The sequence below is a fragment of the Marmota flaviventris genome, chromosome 14, assembly GCF_047511675.1.
Source record: "Marmota flaviventris isolate mMarFla1 chromosome 14, mMarFla1.hap1, whole genome shotgun sequence".
Taxonomy (NCBI): domain Eukaryota; kingdom Metazoa; phylum Chordata; class Mammalia; order Rodentia; family Sciuridae; genus Marmota; species Marmota flaviventris.
Window position 1 is genome coordinate 1,979,476 of NC_092511.1, and position 12,481 is coordinate 1,991,956.

A 12,481-nucleotide genomic window follows, 5' to 3' on the forward strand; every position below is an offset into this window, starting at 1 on the left:
GCTCACCTGTATGCATTGTGAACTATCTGTTGGTGCAGCGACTTGTGGTAGTGTTGGGGTATTTTTGCTGATGATGTCATTGGTGGTACAATTTTTCCAAAAGGAGCCGTCAATTGGCTTGGTGTATCTTCCTCCCTTCTGCTTGTCATGATCGTGCAGCTAAAATTTGGGGGCCAACAGAGGTGAGGCAAAGAACCTCACCCCCCCGCTGGTACAAAGACCTCTCCACAGGTGTGGCTGTATACTGGACCGGTAGTCAGTGACGGGTAAGATCCAATTGCAATGGTACCAACCTAAGGACCATATGTACTATTGGACAACCTAAGGCAGGCACGGTCCCTAAGCCACATGCTTGTTGTTTAAACAGAGAGGGGGAGATGTTGAGAGCCACAGCCGAAGGGGCCCCAGCAAACTTCCAGCTGCCAGCAAACTTCCAGCTGCCGGCTGATGATTGGCTCACAGCGGCCCCAGCAACATCTAGCTGATTGGCTCCTCTGCAGTGATGCTCATTGGGCTGTTTCCCTGCCCTTTCAGACCACGGAGCTGCTCATTGGGGGACTTTTTTGGCTCCGCCCACGTGACCCAGCCAAACGGCCTCAAGAGCAGGAGGATTGTGGGAGGGGGAGAGAAGCTTGTGTGGTAGAGAGAGGCTTGTGGAAAGCCGGTGGTGGCAGTAGAGGCTCTGAGGGTTATTCCTGAGAGGCTGTTTTGTTTGGCGTGTGTGGTTCTAAAAATAAAGTTAGTTTCTTCTGACAAGTGGTTCCTGATTGTGCCCAGCCAGACTGCAGCACCACCTCACAGCTGGATGGGCCTTGCCTGAGAGTGCCCAACTCACAGCTGGATGGGCCTTACCTGAGAGTGTCCACCTCACAGCTGGATGGGCCTTACCTGAGAGTGTCCACCTCACAGCTGGATGGGCCTTACCTGAGAGTGTCCACCTCACAGCTGGATGGGCCTTACCTGAGAGTGTCCACCTCACAGCTGGATGAGCCTTGCCTGAGCGCCCACCTCACAGCTGGATGGGCCATACCTGAGAGCCCACCTCACAGCTGGATGGGCCTTACATGAGGGTGTCCACCTCACAGCTGCATGGGCCTTACCTGAGAGTGTCCACCTCAGAGCTGGATGGGCCTTACCTGAGAGCCCACCTCACAGCTGGATGGGCCTTACCTGAGAGTGTTCACCTCACAGCTGGATGGGCCTTACCTGAGGGTGTCCACCTCACAGCTGGATGGGCCTTACCAGAGAGCCCTACCTCACAGCTATATGGGCCTTGCCTGAGAGCCCCACTTCACAGCTGTATGGGCGTTACCTGAGAGTGTCCACCTCACAGCTGGATGGGCCTTACCTGAGAGTGTCCACCTCACAGCTGGATGGGCCTTATATGAGAGTGTCCACCTCACAGCTGAATGGGCCTTACCTGAGAGTGTCCACCTCACAGCTGAATGGGCCTTACCTGAGAGTTTCAACCTCACAGCTGGATGGGCCTCACGTGAGAGTGTCCACCTCACAGCTGCATGGGCCTCACCTGAGAGTGTCCACCTCACAGCTGGATGGTCCTCACCTGAGAGTGTCCACCTCACAGCTGGATGTTCCTCACCTGAGAGTGCCCACCTCACAGCTCGATGGGCCTCACCTGAGAGTGTCCACCTCACAGCTGGATGGGACTTACCTGAGAGTGTCCACCTCACAGCTGGATGGGCCTTGCCTGATAGCCGAGTTCACAGCTGGATGTGCCTTACCTGAGAGCCCAACTCACAGCTGAATGGGCCTTGCTTGAGAGTGTCCACCTCACAGCACAATGGGCCTTACCTGAGAGCCCACCTCACAGCTGAGTGGGCCTTACCAGAGGGTGTCCACCTCACAGCTGGATGGGCCTTGCCTGAGAGCCCACCTCACAGCTGGATGGGCCTTACCTGAGAGTGTCCACCTCACAGCTGGATGGGCCTTGCCTGAGAGTGTCCACCTCACAGCTGGATGGGCCTTAACTTTGAGTGTCCACCTCACAGCTGGTTGGGCCTTACCTGAGAGCCTAATTCATAGCTGGATGGGCGTTACCTGAGAGGGTCCTCCTCACACCTGGATGAGCCTTGCCTGAGATCTCACCTCACAGCTGGATGTGCCTTACCTGAGAGTGCCCATCTCACAGCTGGATGGGCCTTACCTGAGGGTGTCCACCTCACAGATGGATGGGCCTTACCTGAGAGCCCTACCTCACAGCTGGATGGGCCTTGCCTGAGAGCCCCACTTCACAGCTGGATGGGCGTTACCTGCGAGTGTCCACCTCACAGCTGGATGGGCCTTACCTGAGAGTGTCCACCTCACAGCTGGATGGGCCTTATCTGAGAGTGTCGACCTCACAGCTGGATGGGCCTTACATGAGAGTGTCCACCTCACAGCTGAATGGGCCTTACATGAGACTGTCCACCTCATAGCTGGATGGGCCTTACCTGAGAGTTTCAACCTCACAGCTGGATGGGTGTCACCTGAGAGTGTCCACCTCACAGCTGGATGGGCCTCACCTGAGAGTGTCCACCTCACAGCTGGATGGTCCTCACCTGATAGTGTCCACCTCACAGCTGGATGTTCCTCACCTGAGAGTGCCCACCTCACAGCTCGATGGGCCTCACCTGAGAGTGTCCACCTCACAGCTGGATGGGACTTACCTGAGAGTGTCCACCTCACAGCTGGATGGGCCTTGCCTGATAGCCCAACTCACAGCTGAATGGGCCTTCCTTGAGAGTGTCCACCTCACAGCACGATGGGCCTTACCTGAGAGCCCACCTCACAGCTGAGTGGGCCTTACCTGAGGGTGTCCACCTCACAGCTGGATGGGCCTTGCCTGAGAGCCCTACCTCACAGCTATATGGGCCTTGCCTGAGAGCCCCACTTCACAGCTGTATGGGCGTTACCTGAGAGTGTCCACCTCACAGCTGGATGGGCCTTACCTGAGAGTGTCCACCTCACAGCTGGATGGGCCTTATATGAGAGTGTCCACCTCACAGCTGAATGGGCCTTACCTGAGAGTGTCCACCTCACAGCTGAATGGGCCTTACCTGAGAGTTTCAACCTCACAGCTGGATGGGCCTCACCTGAGAGTGTCCACCTCACAGCTGGATGGGCCTCACCTGAGAGTGTCCACCTCACAGCTGGATGGTCCTCACCTGAGAGTGTCCACCTCACAGCTGGATGGGCCTCACCTGAGAGTGCCCACCTCACAGCTCGATGGGCCTCACCTGAGAGTGTCCACCTCACAGCTGGATGGGACTTACCTGAGAGTGTCCACCTCACAGCTGGATGGGCCTTGCCTGATAGCCGAGTTCACAGCTGGATGTGCCTTACCTGAGAGCCCAACTCACAGCTGAATGGGCCTTGCTTGAGAGTGTCCACCTCACAGCACAATGGGCCTTACCTGAGAGCCCACCTCACAGCTGAGTGGGCCTTACCTGAGGGTGTCCACCTCACAGCTGGATGGGCCTTGCCTGAGAGCCCACCTCACAGCTGGATGGGCCTTACCTGAGAGTGTCCACCTCACAGCTGGATGGGCCTTGCCTGAGAGTGTCCACCTCACAGCTGGATGGGCCTTAACTTTGAGTGTCCACCTCACAGCTGGTTGGGCCTTACCTGAGAGCCTAATTCAAAGCTGGATGGGCGTTACCTGAGAGGGTCCTCCTCACACCTGGATGAGCCTTGCCTGAGATCTCACCTCACAGCTGGATGTGCCTTACCTGAGAGTGCCCATCTCACAGCTGGATGGGCCTTACCTGTGGGTGTCCACCTCACAGATGGATGGGCCTTACCTGAGAGCCCTACCTCACAGCTGGATGGGCCTTGCCTGAGAGCCCCACTTCACAGCTGGATGGGCGTTACCTGCGAGTGTCCACCTCACAGCTGGATGGGCCTTACCTGAGAGTGTCCACCTCACAGCTGGATGGGCCTTATCTGAGAGTGTCCACCTCACAGCTGGATGGTCCTCACCTGAGAATGTCCACCTCACAGCTGGATGTTCCTCACCTGAGAGTGCCCACCTCACAGCTCGATGGGCCTCACCTGAGAGTGTCCACCTCACAGCTGGATGGGACTTACCTGAGAGTGTCCACCTCACAGCTAGATGGGCCTTGCCTGATAGCCGAGTTCACAGCTGGATGTGCCTTACCTGAGAGCCCAACTCACAGCTGAATGGGCCTTCCTTGAGAGTGTCCACCTCACAGCACGATGGGCCTTACCTGAGAGCCCACCTCACAGCTGAGTGGGCCTTACCTGAGGGTGTCCACCTCACAGCTGGATGGGCCTTGCCTGAGAGCCCACCTCACAGCTGGATGGGCCTTACCTGAGAGTGTCCACCTCACAGCTGGATGGGCCTTGCCTGAGAGTGTCCACCTCACAGCTGGATGGGCCTTAACTTTGAGTGTCCACCTCACAGCTGGTTGGGCCTTACCTGAGAGCCTAATTCATAGCTGGATGGGCGTTACCTGAGAGGGTCCTCCACACACCTGGATGAGCCTTGCCTGAGATCTCACCTCACAGCTGGATGTGCCTTACCTGAGAGTGCCCATCTCACAGCTGGATGGGCCTTACCTGAGGGTGTCCACCTCACAGATGGATGGGCCTTACCTGAGAGCCCTACCTCACAGCTGGATGGGCCTTGCCTGAGAGCCCCACTTCACAGCTGGATGGGCGTTACCTGAGAGTGTCCACCTCACAGCTGGATGGGCCTTACCTGAGGGTGTCCACCTCACAGCTGGATGGGCCTTACCTGAGAGCCCTACCTCACAGCTGGATGGGCCTTGCCTGAGAGTCCCACTTCACAGCTGGATGGGCGTTACCTGCGAATGTCCACCTCACAGCTGGATGGGCCTTACCTGAGAGTGTCCACCTCACAGCTGGATGGGCCTTACTTGAGAGTGTCCACCTCACAGCTGAATGGGCCTTACATGAGACTGTCCACCTCATAGCTGGATGGGCCTTACCTGAGAGTTTCAACCTCACAGCTGGATGGGCGTCACCTGAGAGTGTCCACCTCACAGCTGGATGGGCCTCACCTGAGAGTGTCCACCTCACAGCTGGATGGTCCTCACCTGAGAGTGTCCACCTCACACCTGGATGGGCCTCACCTGACAGTGTCCTCCTCACAGCTGGATGGGCCTTACCTGAGAGTGTCCACCTCACAGCTGGATGGGCCTCACTTGAGAGTGTCCACCTCACAGCTGGATTGGTCTTACCTGAGAGTGTCCACCTAACAGCTGGATGGGCCTTACCTGAGAGTGTCCACCTCACAGCTGGATGGGCCTTGCCTGAGAGCCGAGTTCACAGCTGGATGGGCCTTACCTGAGAGCCCAACTCACAGCTGGATGGGCCTTGCTTGAGAGTGTCCACGTCACAGCAGGATGGGCCTTACCTGAGAGCCCACCTCACAGCTGGGTGGGCCTTACCTGAGGGTGTCCACCTCATAGCTGGATGGGCCTTGCCTGAGAGCCCACCTCACCGCTGGTTGGGCCTTACATGAGAGTGTTCACCTCACAGCTGGATGGGCCTTGCCTGATAGTGTCCACCTCACAGACACTCTCTGGTAAGGCCCATCGAGCTGTGAGGTGGACACCCTCAGGCAAGGCCCATCCCACTGTGAGGTGGACAATCTCAGGCAAGGCCCATCGATCTGTGAGGTGGACACCCTCAGGTAAGTCCCATCCAGCTGTGAGGTGGAATCTCAGCTAAGGCCCATCCATCTGTGAGGTGGGCGCTCAATCAAGGCTCATCCAGGTGTGAGGTGGACAATCTCATGTAAGGCCCATCCAGCTGTGAGGTGGACACTCTCAGGTAAGGCCCATCCAGCTGTGAGCTGGACACTCTCAGGTAATGCCCATCCAGATGTGAGGTGGAAACTCTCAGGTAAGGCCCATTCAGCTGTGAGGTGGACACTCTCATGTAAGGCCCATCCAGCTGTGAGGTGGGCTCTCAGTTAAGGCCAATCCAGCTGTGAGGTGGGCTCTCAGGTAAGGCCCATCCAGCTGTGAGGTGGACACTCTCAAGCAAGGCCCATCCAGCTGTGAGGTGGACACTCTCAAGCAAGGCCCATCCAGCTGTGATTTGGGCTCTCAGGTACGGCCCATCCAGCTGTGAGTTGTGCTCTCAGGTAAGACTCATCCAGCTGTGAGGTTGCCTCTCAGGTAAGGCCCATCTAGCTGTGAGGTGGACACTCTCAGGTAAGGCCCATCCAGCTGTGAGGTGGACACTCTCAGGTAAGGCCCATCCAGCTGTGAGGTGGACACTATCAGGTAAGGCCCATCTAGCTGTGAGGTGGTCTCTTAGGTAAGGCCCATCCAGCTGTGAGTTGTGCTCTCAGGTAAGGCCCATCCAGCTGTGAGGTGGGCACTCTCAGACAAGGCCCATCCAGCTGTGAGGTGGACACTCTCAGGTAAGTCCCATCCAGCTGTGAGGTGGAATATCAGCTAAGGCCCATCCAGCTGTGAGGTGGGTGCTCAATCAAGGCTCATCCAGCTGTGAGGTGGACACTCTCATGTAAGGCAAATCCAGCTGTGAGGTGGACACTCTCAGGTAATGCCCATCCAGATGTGAGGTGGAAACTCTCAGGTAAGGCCCATTCAGCTGTGAGGTGGACACTCTCAGGTAAGGCCCATCCAGCTGTGAGGTGGACACTCTAAAGCAAGGCCCATCCAGCTGTGAGGTGGACACTCTCAGGTAAGGTCCATCCAGCTGTGAGGTGGGCACTCTCAGGTAAGGCCCATCCAGCTGTGAGGTGGACACTCTCAGGTAAGGCCCATCCAGCTGTGAGGTGGGCTCTCAATTAAGGCCCATTCAGCTGTGATGTGGACACTCTCAGGTAAGGCCAATCCAAGTGTGCGGTGGACACTCTCAGGTAAGGCCCATCCAGCTGTGAGGTGGGCTGTCAGTTAAGGCCCATCCAGCTGTGAGGTTTACACACTCAGGTAAGGCCCACCCAGCTGAGAGGTTAACACTCTAACTGAAGGCCCATCCAGCTGTGAGGTGGACACTCCCAGGCAATGCCCATCCAGCTATGAGGTGGACACCCTCAGGTGAGGCCCATCCAGCTGTGAGGTGGGCACTCTCAGGTAAGGCCCATCCAGCTGAGATGTGGTATCTCAGGCAAGGCTCATCCAGGTGTGAGGAGCACATTATCAGGTAACGCCCATCCAGCTATGAGGCAGGCTCTCAGGTAAGGCCCATCCAGCTGTGAGGTGGACACTCACAGGTAAGGCCCATCCAGCTGTGAGGTGGACACTCTCAGGCAAGGCTCATCCAGCTGTGAGGTGGACTCTATCAGGTAAGGACCATCGAGCTGTGAGGTTGGCTCTCAGGTAAGGCCCATCAGCTGTGAGGTGGACACTGTCAGGTAAGGCCAGTCCAGCTGTGAGGTGGGCGCACAGGAAGTCCCATCCAGCTGTGAGGTGAACACTCTGAGGTAAAGCCCATCCAGATGTGAGGTGGACTCTATCAGGCAAGGCCCATCCAGATGTGAAGTGGGCTCTCAGCCAAGGCCCATCCAGCTGTGAGGTGGACACTCTCAGGTAAGGCCCATCCAGCTGTTAGGTGGGCTCTCAGACAAGGCCCATCCAGCTGTGAGGTGGACACCCTCAGGTAAGGCCCATCCAGCTGTGAGGTGGGTTCTCCGATAATGCCCATCCAGCTGTGAGGTGGACACTCTCAGGTAAGGTCCATCCAGCTGTGAGGTGGACACCCTCAGGTGAGGCCCATCCAGCTGTGAGGTCGGCTCTCAGCCAAGGCCCATCCAGCAGTGAGGTGGGCGTTCAGGCAAGGCTCATCCAGCTGTGAGGTGCACACTCTCAGGTAAGGCCCATCCAGCTGTGAGGTGGAAACTCTCAGGTAAGGCCCATCCAGCTGTGAGGTGGACACTCTCAGGTTAGGCCCATCCAGCTGTGAGCTGTACACTCTCAGGCAAGGCCCATCCAGCTGTGAGGTGAACACTCTCAAGTAAGGCCCATCCAGCTGTGAGGTGGACCCTCTCAGGTAAGGCCCATCCAGCTGTGAGGTGGACCCTCTCAGGTAAGGCCCATCCAGCTGTGAGATGGGCTCACAGTTAAGGCCAATAGAGCTGTGAGATGGGCTCTCAGGTAAGGCCCTTCCCGCTGTGAGGTGGACTCTATCAGGCAAGGCCCATCCAGCTGTGAGGTCGACAGTGTCAGGTAAGGCGCATCCAGCTGTGAGGTGGACACCCTCAGGCAAGGCCCATCCAGCTGTGAGGTGGGATCTCAGGCAAGGCTCATCCAGGTGTGACGTGGACACTCTCAGGTAAGGCCCATCAAGCTATGAGGTAGGCTCTCAGGTAAGGCCCATCCAGCTGTGAGGTGGATACTCAAAGGTAAGGCCCATCCAGCTGTGAGCTGGACACTCTCAGGCAAGGCCCATCGAGATGTGAGGTGGACAATCTCAGGTAAGGCCCATCGAGCTGTGAGGTGGACACTCTCAGGTAAGGCCCATCCAGCTGTGAGGTGGACACTATCTGGTAAGGCCCATCTATATGTGATGTGTGCTCTCAGGTAAGGCCCATTTAGGTGTGAGGTGGGCACTCTCAGATAAGGCCCATCCAGCTGTGAGGTGGATTCTCTCAGGTAAGGACCATCGAGCTGTGAGCTGGGCTCTCAGGTAAGGCCCATCCAGCTGTGAGGTGGACAGTCTCAGATAAAGCCCATCCAGCTGTGAGGTGTGCTCTCAGGCATGGCCCAACCAGGTGTGAGGTGGACAATCTCAGGTAAAGCCCATCCAGCTGTGAGGTGTGCTCTCAGGCAAGGCCCATCCAGGTGTGAGGTGGACACTCTCAGGTAAGGCCCGTCCAACTGTGAGGTAAGCTCTCAGGTAAGGCCCAACCAGTTTTGACGTGGGCCCTCAGGTAAGGCCCATCCAACTGAGAGGTGGGCTCTCAGGCAATGCCCATCCATCTGTGAGGTGGACACTCTCAGGTAAGTCCCATCCAGCTGTGAGGTGGGCCCTCTCAGGTAAGGCCCATCCACTTGTGAGGTGGGCTCTCAGGTAAGGCCCATCCAGCTGTGAGGTGGGCACCTAGGTAAGGCCCATCCAGCTGTGAGGTGGACACTGTCAGGTAAGGCCCATCCAGATGTGAGGTGGGCTCTCAGGCAAGGCCCATCCAGCTCTGAAGTGGACACTTTCAGGTAAGGCCCGTCCAGCTGTGAGGTAGGCTCTCAGGTAAGGCCCATCCAGCTCTGAGGTGGATACTCTCAGTTAAGGCCCATCAAGCTGTGAGGTGGGCTCTCAGACAAGGCCCATCCAGCTGTGAGGAGGACACTCTCAGGTAAGGCCCAACCAGCTGTGAGGTGGACACTCTCAGGTAAGGCCCATCCAGCTGTGAGGTGGACACCTACATGCAAGGCCCATCGAGCTGTGAGGTGGACACCTACAGGCAATGCCCATCCAGCTGTGAGGTGGACACCCTCAGGTAAGGCCCATCCAGCTGTGAGGTGGGCTCTCAGCTATGGCCCATCCAGCTGTGAGGTGGGCGCTCAATCAAGGCTCATCCAGCTGTGAGATGGACACTCTCAGGTAAGGCCCATCCAGCTGTGAGGTGGACACTCTCAGGTAAGGCCCATCCATCTGTGAGGTGGACACTCTCAGGTAAGGCCCATCCAGCTGTGAAGTGGACACTTTTTGGCAAGGCCCATCCAGCTGTGAGGTGGACACTCTCAGGCAAGGCCCATCCAGCTGTGAGGTGGACCCACTCAGGTAAGGCCCATCGAGCTGTGGGTGGGCACTCTCAAGTAAGGCCCGTACAGGTCTGAGGTGGGATCTCAGGCAAGGTTCATCCAGGTGTGAGGTGGACACTCTGAGGTAAGGCCCATCCAGCTATGAGGCAGGCACTCAGGTAAGGCCCATCCAGCTGTGAGGTGGACACTCTCAGGTAAGGCCCTTTCAGCTGTGAGGTGCACACTCTCAGGTAAGGCACATCAAGCTGTGATGTGGGCTCTCAGGTAAGGCCCATCTAGCTGTGAGGTGGGCTCTCAGGTAAGGCCCATCAAGCTGTGAGGTGGGCACTCTCAGTTAATGCCCATCCAGGTGTGAGGTGGACTCTCTCAGGTAAGGCCCATCCAGCTGTGAGGTGGGATCTCAGCCAAGGCCCATCCAGCTGTGAGGTGGACACCCTCAGGTAAGGCCCATCCAGCTGTGAGGTGGACACTCTCAGGTAGGGCCCATCCAGCTGTGAGGTGGGATCTCAGGCAAGGCTCATCCAGGTGTGAGGTGGACACTCTCAGCTATGGCCCATCCAGCTGTGAGGTGAACACACTCAGGTAAGGCCCATCCAGCTGTGAGGTGGACACTCTAATGCAAGGCCCATCCAGCTGTGAAGTGGACACTCTCAGGTAAGGCCCATCCAGCTGTGAGGTGGACACTATCTGGTAAGGCCCATCTATATGTGAGGTGGGCTCTCAGGTAAGGCCCATCCAGCTGTGAGGTGGACACTCGCAGGTAGGGCCCATCCAGCTGTGAGGTGGACACTCTCAGGTAAGGCCCATCCAGCTGTGAGGTGGACACTCTCAGGAAAGGCCCATCCGGCTGTGAGGTGAACACTCTCAGGTAAGGACCATCCATTTGTGAGGTAGACCCTCTTAGGTAAGGCCCATCCAGCTGTGAGGTGGGCTCTCAGTTAATGCCAATCCACTTGTGAGGTGGGCTCTCAGGTAAGGCCCATCCAGTTGTGAGGTGGCCCATTAGGTAAGGCCCATCCAGCTGTGAAGTGGACACTCTCAGGTAAGGCCCATGCAGCTGTGAGGTGTGATCTCACAGAAGGCCCATCCAGCTGTGAGGTGGACACTCTCAGGTAAGGCCCATCCAGCTGTGAGGTGGACACTCTCAGGTAAGGCCCATCCAGCTGTGAAGTGGACACTCTTTGGCAAGGCCCATCCAGCTGTGAGGTGGACACTCTCAGGCAAGGCCCATCCATCTGTCAGGTGGACACTCTCAGGTAAGGCCCATCCAGCTGTGAAGTGGACACTCTTTGGCAAGGCCCATCCAGCTGTGAGGTGGACACTCTCAGGCAAGGCCCATCCAGCTGTGAGGTGGACCCCCTCAGGTAAGGCCCATCGAGCTGTGGGTGGGCACTCTCAAGTAAGGCCCGTACAGGTCTGAGGTGGGATCTCAGGCAAGGTTCATCCAGGTGTGAGGTGGACACTCTGAGGTAAGGCCCATCCAGCTATGAGGCAGGCATTCAGGTAAGGCCCATCAAGCTGTGAGGTGGACACTCTCAGGTAAGGCCCATTCAGCTGTGAGGTGGACATTCTCAGGTAAGGCACATCAAGCTGTGAGGTGGGCTCTCAGGTAAGGCCCATCTAGGTGTGAGGTGGGCTCTCAGGTAAGGCCCATCTAGCTGTGAGGTGGGCTCTCAGGTAAGGCCCATCAAGCTGTGAGGTGGGCACTCTCAGTTAATGCCCATCCAGGTGTGAGGTGGACTCTCTCAGGTAAGGCCCATCCAGCTGTGAGGTGGGATCTCAGCCAAGGCCCATCCAGCTGTGAGGTGGACACCCTCAGGTAAGGCCCATCCAGTTGTGAGGTGGGCACTCTCAGGTAGGGCCCATCCAGCTGTGAGGTGGGATCACAGGCAAGGCTCATCCAGGTGTGAGGTGGACACTCTCAGCTAAGGCCCATCCAGCTGTGAGGTGAACACACTCAGGTAAGGCCCATCCAGCTGTGAGGTGGACACTCTAATGCAAGGCCCATCCAGCTGTGAGGTGGACACTCTCAGGTAAGGCCCATCCAGTAGTGAGGTGGGCACTCTCAGGTAGGGCCCATCCAGCTGTGAGGTGGGATCACAGGCAAGGCTCATCCAGGTGTGAGGTGGACACTCTCAGCTAAGGCCCATCCAGCTGTGAGGTGGACACTCAAAGGTAAGGCCCATCCAGCTGTGAGGTGGACACTCGCAGGTAGGGCCCATCCAGCTGTGAGGTGGACACTCTCAGGTAAGGCCCATCCAGCTGTGAGGTGGACACTCTCAGGAAAGGCCCATCCGGCTGTGAGGTGAACACTCTCAGGTAAGGCCCATCCATTTGTGAGGTAGACCCTCTTAGGTAAGGCCCATCCAGCTGTGAGGTGGGCTCTCAGTTAATGCCAATCCACTTGTGAGGTTGGCTCTCAGGTAAGGCCCATCCAGTTGTGAGGTGGCCCATCAGGTAAGGCCCATCCAGCTGTGAAGTGGACACTCTCAGGTAAGGCCCATGCAGCTGTGAGGTGGGATCTCAGAGAAGGCCCATCCAGCTGTGAGGTGGACACTCTCAGGTAAGGCCCATCCAGCTGTGAGGTGGACACTCTCAGGTAAGTCCCATCCAGCTGTGAGGTGAACACCCTCAGGCAAGGCCCATCCAGCTGTGAGTTGGACACGCTCAGGTAAGGCCCATCCAGCTGTGAGGTGGGCACTATCAGGTAAGGCCCATCCAGGTGTGAGGTGTGATCTCAGGCAAGGCTCATCCAGGTGTGAGGA

General features: G+C 57.3%; 1 protein-coding gene across 1 annotated transcript in view; it reads left to right on the forward strand.

Annotated features, from left to right (window-relative positions):
* Positions 1-4,179, forward strand: part of Dcdc2c (doublecortin domain containing 2C) — a 96,954-nt gene extending 92,775 nt beyond the window's left edge. The window contains exon 10 of the mRNA XM_071601979.1: positions 3,856-4,179. Coding sequence (XP_071458080.1) covers positions 3,856-4,179 — 324 coding nt within the window. The remainder of the gene's footprint in view (positions 1-3,855) is intronic.
* Positions 4,180-12,481: the final 8,302 nt, after the last annotated feature.